Raw genomic sequence first — 13,759 nt, forward strand, 5'->3', positions numbered from 1 at the left:
ATAACTTAATTTTAATACAATATTTTTACCTTTTACCTACCATCATTTTCTTTATATTTTTCCCCTTCTCTTCCTCCACATTTTTTTTAACCATCGATAAATGATGAAATGAGACGAACTAAAGATCAAAGAAGTAAAAAATAATTTTTGATATTTATTATAATAATTTATTATTTTTAGTATTATATATATTTTATAATAATCCAGAAGACATAATCTTCTAGGTCAGTTATATTAACCCAAAAAATGTTAAATTCTAGACCTTTGTAAATTATGTTAGATGCATCGACTCCAATGATACAAAACTTGGTGATAATAAAAAGATGTAAATAGTAAAAATAGGACTGTAAATAGTTATATATATAAATATATATACATACATATATATCAAATTTTGGATGAACAAAATATGTTATGAATAAGTCTTTTCCTAAATAGACAAACAAATATTCAATAGATATTTTACTTTACTATTTATTATCACCAAGTTTTGTATCATTGGAGATAGCACATTGAATTGGCAGAAGGTTGAGCCGATCTAAGCAACATGAGGTAACATTAATTTTGAGCTAACTTGCATTGCAATATTTTATGTTTTGAGGGTCTTAAATAATGTGACCATCAGAGATACCTGCTTTCTAGTCTGATCACCCATTTGATTGATTTGATCCGTCTACCAATGATTATTATTAAAGATTTTAATATGCTGATGCTAGACAACATTGAGTCATACAAATGAGTCCAAAGTAAAGTTATAGCTGGCAAAATAAGACAGACTAGACAAAAAAAAGGTGTCTTCTCACAATGTGTGTTTTCATGTTTGGCCTAAGGAAGATATATTTCACATTTAACCTAAGAGAGAACATCTTCGAAAATGTTTTCATACTTAAGCACGTTTCAAACATATTTTCATATTTGGCCTAAGGAAGATATTTTAGACACATTTTTATACTTAACTGAGAGAGACATCTCGGATGCATTTTTAAAAACCTAACCTGAGAAAAATATCTTGGGCTAAGCATAAAAAATGAGTATATTTTTACGCTTGGCCTGAGGAAGAAGAGTTTACTTAATAAAAAAGTTTGCCATCTCAATGGATCAGACACATCAGGCGGAAACCTTCTGATGTGGCTGCTGTAGGCATTTTCTCTCTCCGAAAGAAAAACAGCCAGGAAATGGCAAACAAAGAGGCAATTGTTATTGAGCTGATCAATGTATGAAAACACTTCAATTTGTTTACTGCATACCTGGTGAACACTTGAACAATACACCAAAAGAATGAGAGGAGGAGGAGAAAGAGTATAATCACTCGAAATACTCCCATTGTGTTGTTGTTGGTGGATCAAATGTCTCCCACTTTGTTGTCACAACCACTGGCTTCAATTTGGTGTTGGAAACTTTCAGCACATCCAGTGTTTCAACACATTTTTGTACTCTTTTAACCTGGAGAATAACACACAACATTAGTGTGGTTCAATATAGAATTGAAAACTATATTCAAAAGAATTAATCTGGAAAGACAAATATCAAACTTGTATAATAACATGAGAAAGTCCATTAAGTTATCAAGAACCGGCAAACCGCCTTTTCTTTTAGCTCAAAGTGATTAAAGAAGAACAGCACCAAACTTCAGTTTTCATGAACCACAGCCCTACTGATGTCTTTCATATCTCATCAAAGAAAAAATGACAAACTGACAGCACCAGAGATTGCATCGACTGTTTTGTTTTTTAGAAGAATAAGTTTTGACAGATCAAAACTGGTTCTGACTATTTCTAACAACGGATGTTGTGAACAATAAACTACAATATATAGATAGTATAGCACAGAATTTACTATGTCATAAAGTTTATTCTATTTTAAAAATAACTCTACTTCCAGTTGGAAGCTCCATTAATCTGCGTAGATTCATATCTCATCTAACACTAACTCTTTCTTCCATTCAAATGCATATTCACTGACTAAATAATGCAGAAAATTTCTAATCAGAATTTGAATAGTCCATAATGAACACAAGGATAATATGATATCTGAAAATTCTTATTCCACAAGCATGCTGGCTTTCGACCTGCTATCAGCGTATGACATGGGTTTACTCAGATAACATGATTCCTGGGTTTATACTATATTTTTTTGTGGAAAGGGTTTATAATATATACCAAGCACAGGCAAGCAACATGAGATCAGAGAACTGATTGAACTATTTATATATATATATATATATATATATATAACAACATGAAATCAAAGAAGATACAGATTGGACAAATTCTATATATACAAGACATTACACCTCTTACTATATTGATATTTGAAATTTTGAACTACACAGAAATAAAATAAGAAATAATTCCGTATACCCAAACCTGCAGATTTCTTTGGGAAGAAGCATCTCCCTCAGCGGAAATGCTATCCAGTCTAATAGCTTGTCTCATGAGCAACTCTATTAATGTTGTGATCTGTACTTCAGCAACTTTATTTCCATTTCTAATATATTTCTCCATGGTAGTAACCTAGCACAAAAGTTTTAAGAAAAATAGAAGCATGTAAGTCAAAGACAATACTGTTGAAAAAAACGATCAAACTATTTGAAATTTGTAGCAGCAGTAATAAATAACTAAAACAAATCTATTCTTTTACATACACATTAATGTTCTGTGGAGGCAATTAAAAGGTCACTTCTACAGTTGCATAGTCAAGCAATCAATGGATAATGACCATTTTGAAATTATCATTTTACACACAAAAAAAAAAAAGGTGGGCGCGAGTTATGTTCTATACATACATTTTCTATTATTATCAGCTCATGGAAAATCATTTAGGTTGCTGTAGGACACTGCAAAAGATGCATCTTTAGCAGATGAGTTCTATACATAATACACTTCAGAATTTCACCTAACTTCAATTATAAGATTTCTGCAGCAACATTATAATAATATCAAGTAGAAGATTACTCTTGCATGTCCTAGTACATAACACAAAGTTCCAAGGGATGAGATTGTTGCACCTGATCTGCCAATTTGTCAACATCTAGTGAAATGGTGGAGACGGCTCGGTGGGCCCTTTGCATCCTTGCATTCTTGCGCATCTCAGTATATCTTCTCTCCAAGCTTGTCGAGTCCTCAACCAACACAATCTTAGACCGGTTCTTCACACCACATGCATCAAGGTACTCGCTGTCGCCTCTCTGCTTCCCTTTGTAAAGCAGCCTCTGCTCGGCAGGCTGCAACCCTGAATTGGCCGTCAGAAGCTTCTTCAATTCTCCTACAGTAGAAGAGATCAGATAGTTAGAGAATTACTAAGAAGACTCACAATTTAGTACTTTACTACCACAATCAACTGTCACCTTTATATTAAATTAAGTGGGGCATAGGCAAACTGTCGGTGGACTGCACCATTGGTCAATAAATTTTGGATGCTGGATCAACAGAATCCAATAATTTCAATGGCTCACGCAACAAAGAAATTGCTGCCCATTTGAAAATTGCTGGTTTGGGAATCTAGTTACATAATTAATTCCCAAGTTGACTACTGGATTGAATATTAAAGTGACAAAGCAATCTCAAGTTCCAGCTGTGTAGAATCCCAACGAAAGATGGGAACCTGTGACCTCCAACCATTATTTCTAAGAGTTTGTTGAACTTATCGAGTAACAAGCGAACAATGTTTTCGATTCTTGGAAGAACTATGCCGTTTGTACTGTGAAAGAGGAGATTGAAAACGACAAATTTAAAGGAACTAGGAGAAATAAGCTGCAACGGACAAGAAGGGAAAAAAAAAAAGACTATAACTTTAATCCCTTCTATAGCCTTTCCAGCTAATTGATCGACCAATTTTGATCGCTTCACACAATTACTGACCCCGAATTGGAAATGATTAGAAGCGAGAACGAAATCAAACGACAAGACAAGCACCAAAGAAGAAGCTAGCTTCACATCAGGATTCACTCGCGAACAGCGTTGACAGCGATAAGGAACTAATTAGTACAGCAAATCGAAGTAGAAAAGAGGAGGAAACTTACCGAAGGTGGCGACGGAGGAGACGGAGACCTCGTATCTGGCAGCGCCATACGAGATTCGGACACGCACCTGCGGCGGCGGCGGTCTCCCGGGGACCGGAGCCCGCTGTTGGACCAGCAAACCTCCCGGCCTCATCTCCCACCCCGCCGCCTCCCCCCACATTTCCTCTGCCGACCCCCCACTCGACCCCCCTTCCGAGCCCGAACGCCGCATCATCTCCGCCGCCCGCGTCTCCCTCCCTCTTCCGGCTCGGCGAGACTTAGCTACCGACAATTTAGAGGCGGTCGGAGGTCTTTTATACCTGCCGGAATCGGAAGCGCAGGATCCAGCGCACCCACCCTATGGAGAAGCGGCACGTGTCCATACAGCTCACACTGGCCCACCGACAGCCGTCTGGGTGCAGTGTCGGCTGTTTTCTTCGAGGAATATGTTTATCTACCCGCTGAATCCTACCCTAATATTTACCTGTTATTCGATTGCTATATACACGGGGCCTTTTCTATTAACCAGTAAGGAATCGCGGATATTTTGAAGTAGGAATAGATGGGTAAATGGTTCGTAAAAATTGCAGTTTTTGAATTCCAGGGACTGTTATCATTTAATGAATTAATTATTTTTAGGCGCATATTAAAACCATAATAAAATTGTAGTAATTGTTTGAAACTTGCCAAATGCATTCATTACATTCGGGAAAGGGTTTTGAGTCAGATTTTAAAGTTCCTAAAACCCTAATTTAGGTTAATTTGAGTCCATATCAATGTGTATAGATATCTCCTCGAGAGGCTGGCTACCTTCATCACAAGCATAGTCAAAGTTCTGACCACAGTTCGTTCCACACAGTCAAAGGAAATGCCATGCTGGGACAGATACTACAGGGAGAGAGGTAACACAAGAAGGCTGATGTGATGGGGTTTCACCATGCGGCCTCAGCCAAAGCCTTCAGTTCTTTGCATCGGTCGATCAGATTGGGCAAACCTACAACACAAAGATGATAGGTTGTTTTAGATGATGACCGTACAACTCGAGGAAGAAACAGCTTGTGTTACCCTACCTCTCTTCGTCACTGCTTTGGCTCAGGCTTTTGTTGTACTCTGTCTTCAGGTGGGCGGCAATGGAGGAGGCAGCGGCACGCGTCGCTTGGGCTTCCCTGTCTCACGTCTTTTGACCGACATGCACAGGGATCAGAGAGGCTGTGTGACACAGGAGAAGTCTGGGGTTCAGCAGTCTTACCCGAGAATGCCGAGCTCCAGCGTCGCTTTGTATTGGATGGGGATCTCCATGAGAGCAGCGAGGGCAAAGGCTGCTTCCTTCTCCGCTGCGTTTGCATTGCTCCCCATGATATCAGTGAAGTTAACGAACTGCATCGTACGTGCGACAGAAGCTGAAGACCAGTACAGCATGTTGAGTCTTGGAATAGCTGCAAGAAGAAGAAGAAGAATACCTGGAAATTGTCGAAATCACGCGCTGGGATCCTGTCGTCAAACTTCCTCATGTCATCCCATGGTCCGTCGCCAACTCCAACAAGCACAATCGATAATGGATAAGCACTGTCAGCTTCAGAGACGAGCTTTCATGAACTGCAGCAGCGTGCAACTTCGATCATGAAATATGGACACACATACCTTGCCCTCACGATTGACTCGATTGTTTCCGGTTCTTTGTTGGGGTCTTTGGAGACCTTCACGGCAGAGGGAGGCACGTGTTCAAAGCTCGATCGAGAAACAAGGGACGGAAAGCAGGGGAGAGCAGAACCTGGCCGTCTGCAATGATGACCAGCACATGATATTGCCCGCCACTGCTCTCGGCAATGTCGACAGCGGTCCCCACGATCGGTGCAAAGGAAGTAGGCCCTTCACGAACCAGATCGTATGTGCAGATTACCCTATTCCCACAACACGAACAGCAAGCGGAGAATTTATGAGGCATACCTGATAATTTTAAGTGTGGCACAATCTCCCTGTAGCGATGCAAGACTTCGTCGAATCCATGGCAGGGCGAATGATCACTGCGGAAGCTGAACACCCCTTGATCCTTGGTGGTCGCTGGAAGAAGAAGAAGAAGAAGTAGGGAAACATCACATCCAAACCAAGCGACAGCAGCAGAGGAGGAGGAGGAGGAGGAGGCCATACAATCGCCGAATCCGAAGCAAGGAATCAGGTCGTCTTCATCGAACGAGGCCAAAACCTTCCCGATAATGGAGATCGCTTGCTGGTAAGGATTCAACCGGTGGTTGCTGATGTTGTGCAAGCTCAGGTCGTGGAAGGAACGTTTGCCTTGGAAGAAATGAGCAGCGTCGTTAGCGAGATCGAACAGGCAGAACACCATGTTTCCGGGCTGCGTCACACAAACCTGTCCACTCGTTGCTTCTGGTGAAATCAATCCCCAGTATGAGGTTCGATGACTCCAGACCTGCGTCTCTCAAGGCATCGGCGACCTGAGCAATCAACGCCCGTGGAAGAACAGATCAAATCCGCCGTGTTGACAGTAACAGGAGCGCAAGCAAGGACCAAGGAGATCCTGCAAGATCTACATCATGACACCCAACCTGTTCGATTGAGGTGTAGTTGTCAGGGATGTAGGCGTATTTCTGCCTCCGTCGACTCCTCTTGGAAGCTTCATCTTCGGTCGTCGGCTGCTCGTCCTCGTCCAGGAAGCTGGGCCGGCATCCTAGAAACCGAGCCACCACGTTGCCCATGTCACTGTTACACAGAAGATATAGGGAGGAAGAAAGAGAGAGATGGGGTTTCTAATACTAAGACTCCAAGCTGGTGGAGTGTACTCGTTAGGGTTGGATAAACTGATGGAGATTGCTTGATCTGTAGGACTGGTATAATAGATTAGAGATCTCAAAGAAGAGAGAGGAGGAAGAGAGAAAAAGTTTGATTCCATTCTTCTCATACAATCTATGGATGAACTACAGTTACATTACATTTTCATTGTTTTCATATACAACCTCACCAATTGAGTCTTTCATTCAATCTATGAAAAGTGTAATATATGTGTGTCCCATATAAGTTTTCTAACCATTGCTATAGCTAATTTATTATCATAAAATATTTCTTGCTGTTCTTCAATATTTTTTGAGAATTTTACTTAGATTATATGAGAAGTAGTCATACATGCTGAAATATACCTAACTTTTGCAAAAATATTGTGCTACAAGAAAATAATACTTGCAAAAAATATATAAATATAATAAAAAATACTCTTTACTGTAAAAAAAAAAAAGCAAAAGTAATCTTTTGTCATCAATTTTGCTTCTTTTTATTTTTTTTCGTCGAACCATATGCATTATAATCACTTTATAGAACCATTTGAAATCAATAATCACTATATACACTACTTCAACCCACAAGATGTTAGGTGGATCTTATTATTTTCATTAATGCTTGATTTTTTTTTTTATGTTGAGGTCTATTGAAAAATCTAAATTATCTTTTAATCTATTCATTTTCACAAAACTTACTGTTATAATCTCTAACAATCTATATCGATCAATATGCTTTTCGACAAGATATTTAAACTTTCACCTCATGAAACAAACCTAATTTTTATCTTTTCCGCGGAAATGATTGATGTTTTGAATGCTCATAATCATTTTTTTTTTTTATGAGAGAAAGTTGATTTATATTCTTCTAGTAATGTCTTTTGTGTATCCGAGGAAAAATGGATAGCTTGTATTCACTATTTAATTAGCATTAAAATACATCATTTATTCGTATTGTTGTAGATGATAGGTAGATGCTCATCTTTGTAGAGGAAACTTCTTGTGTTCTTCTCGTAGTGCTCTCACCTTTATTTATGCGGAGAATAAATCTCTTTCCACAAGCAGTGGCCTGTTAGAACATGGAGGTCATCACGCAGCTCTGGGAGAGATGTACGTGGACTTGGAATGACATGGGAGCTTCAGCGAGCAGCTTCTCGGTTGCATATATTCTTCCACTTTAAAGCTTTGCCAAAGAGTCTTCAAAAGCGATGAGCATTCTCTGTACCATCGATTGCACTGCTCTCTCTCTCTCTTGTTCCAGTCGGTGATGATGACAACTGCAACCATAGTTATCCGAACTGAATCGGGAAGCAATTCGATTAATTATATATTATTTATGTAATTAATTATCTTTAGTATATCGATCTTTATACTTTCAAAAATTACATCATAAGAATGAAATATTTAACGACGAAAATACCATATTTGTTGTTACGTACAAAAAATAACGTTAAAACAAGGTTTAAAAGGTAATTTCACAATGCTATTATCATCGATATTAATTTTTTTTTTACTTATGTGAAAACATTTTTCTTTTTCGATTTCATACTCTCCTCCATTTTCGACGAATAAGAAAGAGATAGTGAACTAAAGGCCTCTTTCTCTCTCTCTCACACTCACTCTCCTCTCTCTTTTCTCTTCTCCAACACAAACGCAACGTTGGTATCATCCATTCCAACCCTCTCTCTCTCTCTCTCTCTCTCTCTCTCTGCGCGTTACGGGGTAAAACAACACAGAAAAAGCTTTAAGTGCAGTGCTCACGGATCAGATCTCCCGTTGACGGACCCAATCGGTGTCGGCAACCACCACCACCGCCACGTCCACCGTACATGAGATCACGTCAATTCAACGTGATCTCATGTACGAAGATTCTACCAAAGAAATAGACACATTGTTCAAAATAAATTAAATTATAAAAACTCCAACATAATCTTTAAAAATCGAGATAAGGCGATGAAAGATTGGATCGTACAGTCTTAAGTCCAAATCATATCTTTGTTATTTACCCTTTATAAAATTAAACAAGTCAACTAAGATCTTTTATTTTATTACAATAACCCATAATAAAAATATTAGTTCTTATCGAAGAAGAAGAAGAAGAAGAAGAAGAAGAAGAAGAAGAAGTGCCCAAAAATATTATAAAATTACATGAGATAATATTACCTAATCTTTAGGTTGAATTGAAAATTCAGCAGAAACTTCAGATGCAAGCATAAGAGAGATAAGAAGACGAACTCGAAAGCCTATTCTATGCGAAGAACATCCTCAACGTGTAAGATTTTATCCATCAATGGACGCAATTGACGCTTTCTCCGAGTCATCAAAGGCAATGAACATGGAGTTCCCAAGTAGGTTGCCAACTTGCATGGTGTGTAGGACACGCATATGACCATGTCTTCTAAATGGCATATACCAATCCTAGATTGCTCACCACTAAAGAACATAACTCTTTGACCTTTTGGTCCGTGTAAGGTATGTCTGCAAGCAATCGCATTACTCTTGTGGAAGAGTCAAGTTTGTCTAGCTGTGGATACTTTTGCTCTGCCTCCTTCTTCCTCGAGGAGACATGGTATATGTTCGATGCTGATCTGCAACTACACGAGCTGGTAATTCAATGCAAAGAGTATGACATATTCCACACGGATCAAAGTTAAGATAGACATCAACAATATGCACAGTATTCTGTGTGATGTGTTTCATAGGCTCTTTTCCAACCATCATGCGGAAGTACTGCTGCTTATAAAGACTTCCACTGGCCTCTAATGTAATGTCCTATTTTGATAAGAATAGTCAAAGTTATGCTCCACCTGCCTCCTTGATAGCATAAAAGCTAATTATCATTTGTGATCTTTAGATCTCATCGTGTTTGATTTCCAATTAAGTTTAGCATGGTGGAGGATTAAAAACAACTCGTGATAAGACAACAAGCCCTGAAATCACAAAACCTTCTTTCATGGCAGCAACCTCATCGATGCATCTCTGAACGAGGTGCATTGAGACACCCAACAATTCAAGAGATGTACAGCTTCATCCCATGGGAGGTATGATGTGGTAACATGTCCCACTCCTCTGGTAGATCAGTAGCCATGTAGCAGCAAACATGCATCGACTGATAGTGGCATGTGAACTAACTAGGCTGAAGTAGCGACATTAAGATGAGAACAAAGCAGTTGAGGACCTTAGGTTGGATCAAAAAGGACATCAACTTTATCTTATGGAGGTTATTATCTCATGAACAATGCAAATAGCGTTGAAGAAACTGATACTGATTGGACAATATTGGCTTTATCCTATACGAGTTATGATCTGGTGCCAAGTCAGAGAACATGGTTTCAAGGAATCAACAGCAAGTTGACCAAGCTTCACTATTGGATGAACTGAATATTATCTGAATCCAGCTCAAGTTTCAACAACCAAATCTTTGGTTGATGAAAGTGAGTGCGATGAGAAAGTGTTACTTTATGTCACTAGATGACATGGATGTTTCGATATCAATCCTTGCAACTTCGATCTGTTCTTAGTCTCCAAAAAATGTTCTTAGATAATTAGAGCTCAGATTGAGTGTCTCTTAGCAAAGAACAACTTGAAGACTGTGTTTGGTTGGAGGATGCTTCCAAACCCCAATTCACATTGAAGATTCAGATAAGCCATTTGAGCTCCAGTATCAATCTTAATTGGTGGGATGAATCCTATCATTTTGATACATGTAAAAGGATTCAACTTTATCTTTGTGATGACATTTATCCAGTCATTTTCAGCTGACTGAATAGGATGTTAGGTAAAGCAACAAAGATAGAGAAAAGAGAACAGGAGAGAGAAGAAACGTGCAATATATTCCAACACACACACGCACACAAACCAGAGGACGGAAACAAGTCTAGCCATCGAAATTAGAGCACAAGAAAAGTCCACATCTTCATAGTTGTCAATGCATTTAATGATACTTCAATTTCATTGCTTTAACAAAAACTCACCTAATCGCATGATATAAAGAAAAAACAAAATCACTATTCATGCCGGTAGATAACATCCTCTCATTCATTATTCCTTAGTTCACAAGAACTACTACTTTCACAGGAACCATCCCATTCATGAAGTCCTGTCTCTATCCACATCAAGAGTCCTTCCCCAATAGGAGCTGCTGGTCTCGTGGGAACTCTTTCCTTCATCGTCGTCAAGTCAGACACAGCATTTAGACTTTTCTTTGCCTACATTTCCCTTCCTTCTAGTTAATGCACTTCAACGTTTGTTCCCATTGTGCTTCCTGACAAATCTTGTTAACATTCATATATATATATATATATATATATATATATATATATATATATATATATATATATATATAATGGTGTGGATTAATCTCTTAAGATGGATCATCTTCTAAGAAGTTGGGTTCTAACACCAACCTAGCAAACTGGCACAATAATGACAAGAGAACTCCAGCACGTAATTAAACCTCGATGTTAACTTGCCCCATTTAGTCACACGTTGCTCTCCAAATTCATGTGTAGGACCGAACTGCACGTAACCAAAAAGTCATGCAAATGACAGCATACTGTGCGCATGCAGGCTCCCCGTCCCTCTCCCACTATAAGTAGGTCACGTCCCTCCCAGTCCCACATCGATTACCAGTCCAAAGCGACGACCATGGCCGGCCTTCCTTATTCGGCTCCTCACCCTGCCACCATCTCCGCTTCCTCCAACTCCTTTGCATGCCCCTTCCGCAGCAAGGGGCTTGTCCTCCCCTACCCAACCAGAAGAGCACTCCATGTTCGTCCCAACATCGCATGCAAGGCAGGCGAGGAGCACGAGATCGCTGCTAAGGTCGACCGACGCGACGTGCTTGTGGGCCTCGGTGGGCTCTGCGGAGCCGCCGCTGGCCTTGGCGGGTTCGATAAAGCCGCCCTCGCTAACCCCATTCAGGCCCCTGATCTCTCCAAGTGCGGCCCTGCCGACCTCCCCACCGGCGTGCCAATCGTCAACTGCTGCCCGCCCTACCGTCCCGGCGCGAAGATTGTGGATTTCAAGCGGCCGTCGCCGTCCTCCCCCCTCCGCGTCCGCCCCGCCGCCCAGTTGGTTGACCCCGAGTACCTGGCCAAGTACAAGAAGGCCATCGAGCTCATGAAGGCGCTCCCGGCCGACGACCCTCGCAACTTCATGCAGCAGGCCGACGTCCACTGCGCCTACTGCGACGGCGCTTACGACCAGATCGGCTTCCCCGACCTTGAGATCCAAGTCCACAACAGCTGGCTCTTCTTCCCCTGGCACCGCTTGTACCTCTACTTCAACGAGAGGATCCTCGGCAAGCTCATCGGCGACGACACCTTCTCGCTCCCTTTCTGGAACTGGGACGCACCCGGCGGAATGATGCTGCCTTCGATCTACGCCGATCCTTCGTCACCCCTCTACGACAAACTTCGCGACGCCAAGCACCAACCTCCTGTCCTTGTCGACCTCGACTACAATGGAACCGACCCAACCTTCCCCGACGCCCAGCAAATCGATCACAACCTCAAGATCATGTACCGCCAAGTCTTCTCCAACGGCAAGACGCCGTTGCTGTTCTTAGGCTCAGCTTACCGTGCCGGTGACCAGCCTAACCCCGGCGCGGGATCCATCGAGAACATGCCGCACAACAACGTGCACTTGTGGACCGGCGACCGCACCCAGCCCAACTTCGAGAACATGGGCACCTTCTACGCGGCGGCGCGCGACCCCATCTTCTTCGCCCACCACGCCAACATCGACCGCATGTGGTACCTGTGGAAGAAGCTCAGCAGGAAGCACCAGGACTTCAATGACTCGGACTGGCTCAAAGCTTCCTTCCTCTTCTACGACGAGAACGCCGACTTAGTTCGGGTCACGGTCAAGGACTGCTTGGAGACCGAGTGGCTGCGCTACACGTACCAAGACGTGAAGATCCCATGGGCGAACGCCCGACCGACTCCCAAGCTCGCCAAGGCGAGGAAAGCCGCCAGCAGATCGCTGAAAGCCACCGCGGAGGTGCAGTTCCCTGTGACGCTGGAATCCCCGGTCAAAGCGACGGTGAAGAGGCCCAAGGTGGGGAGGAGCGGCAAGGAAAAGGAAGATGAGGAGGAGATACTCATAGTGGAGGGGATCGAGTTCGACCGCGACTACTTCATCAAGTTCGACGTCTTCGTGAACGCGACGGAGGGCGACGGCATCACGGCCGGGGCCAGCGAGTTCGCCGGCAGCTTCGTGAACGTCCCGCACAAGCACAAGCACCGCAAGAATGAGAATAAGCTGAAGACGAGGCTGTGTCTGGGAATCACCGACCTGCTCGAGGACATCGGCGCGGAGGACGACGACAGCGTGCTCGTCACCATCGTGCCGAAGGCAGGCAAAGGAAAGGTGTCCGTCGGCGGTCTTCGGATTGACTTTTCCAAGTGAGGAAATAAAAGAATTCACGTGTCGTGCTTGCTTTCTATGTACGAATAAAATAAGAGTGCATCATCACCGACCATGGTTCTACTTTAAACTTCGTGTTGTACATTTGATGTCAGTAGTCTCTCATTGTTGTTGTTTACAGTTTCTATGGACATGCATTTGCAGTATCAGTCTTCGTATGTTTCCCGAAGTTAAATAGGTTGCATTTCCAGTAGTATTTTTGAAGCTATTAAGAAATATCAAAAAGAAAAAGAAAAAGGAGAAATATTTCCATGGTCAAAGTCAAAATCTTGGTGGCCAATCTTCGTCACACAGGAAAGAGGCTCCCGACATGCGCCGACTCTGACGTCGGGCCCACATCGCTACTTTCTTCGGCCGTCATATCGCGAATCTTAATGCGGCGACTCTCCGATCCAACGGCTGGTCGCCACGCGGTGGAGGTCACGACGCCAAGCGCCCCGTTGTCTCCTTGGCCGAAACAAGCGACGAAAGGTTCCCGCTGTTATCGTATTCGGGTTGTGAGAAAATCGAGCCCCTTATTCGTACCCGTACGTGATTGGAGAAT

At 42.1% G+C, this 13,759-nt stretch overlaps 3 protein-coding genes across 3 annotated transcripts; 1 reads left to right on the forward strand and 2 right to left on the reverse strand.

Annotated features, from left to right (window-relative positions):
• Positions 1-1,176: 1,176 nt before the first annotated feature.
• On the reverse strand, positions 1,177-4,401 carry LOC135616627 (BAG family molecular chaperone regulator 1-like). Its single transcript, XM_065116006.1, has 4 exons — positions 4,022-4,401; positions 3,008-3,264; positions 2,367-2,513; positions 1,177-1,443 (listed from the first exon to the last, which is right to left on the reverse strand). Exons 1-4 carry the CDS (start codon positions 4,233-4,235, stop codon positions 1,306-1,308), a joined length of 756 nt encoding a protein of 251 aa, XP_064972078.1. The 5' UTR covers positions 4,236-4,401; the 3' UTR covers positions 1,177-1,305.
• A 287-nt stretch (positions 4,402-4,688) lies between these two features.
• Positions 4,689-6,893, reverse strand: LOC135616626 (E3 ubiquitin-protein ligase RGLG4-like). Its single transcript, XM_065116005.1, has 10 exons — positions 6,565-6,893; positions 6,369-6,453; positions 6,149-6,292; positions 5,948-6,061; positions 5,772-5,869; positions 5,642-5,697; positions 5,461-5,566; positions 5,250-5,377; positions 5,071-5,177; positions 4,689-4,994 (listed from the first exon to the last, which is right to left on the reverse strand). The coding sequence occupies exons 1-9, from the start codon at positions 6,712-6,714 to the stop codon at positions 5,117-5,119; spliced, it is 942 nt and encodes a 313-aa protein (XP_064972077.1). The 5' UTR covers positions 6,715-6,893; the 3' UTR covers positions 4,689-4,994; positions 5,071-5,116.
• Positions 6,894-11,393: 4,500 nt separating this feature from the next.
• LOC135616628 (polyphenol oxidase, chloroplastic-like) lies at positions 11,394-13,364 on the forward strand. The gene has a single exon (XM_065116007.1). The coding sequence runs from the start codon at positions 11,434-11,436 to the stop codon at positions 13,195-13,197; it is 1,764 nt and encodes a 587-aa protein (XP_064972079.1). The 5' UTR covers positions 11,394-11,433; the 3' UTR covers positions 13,198-13,364.
• The last annotated feature ends 395 nt before the right edge of the window (positions 13,365-13,759 follow it).

Source organism: Musa acuminata, chromosome BXJ2-7, assembly GCF_036884655.1.
Source record: "Musa acuminata AAA Group cultivar baxijiao chromosome BXJ2-7, Cavendish_Baxijiao_AAA, whole genome shotgun sequence".
In the NCBI taxonomy this organism is placed as follows: domain Eukaryota; kingdom Viridiplantae; phylum Streptophyta; class Magnoliopsida; order Zingiberales; family Musaceae; genus Musa; species Musa acuminata.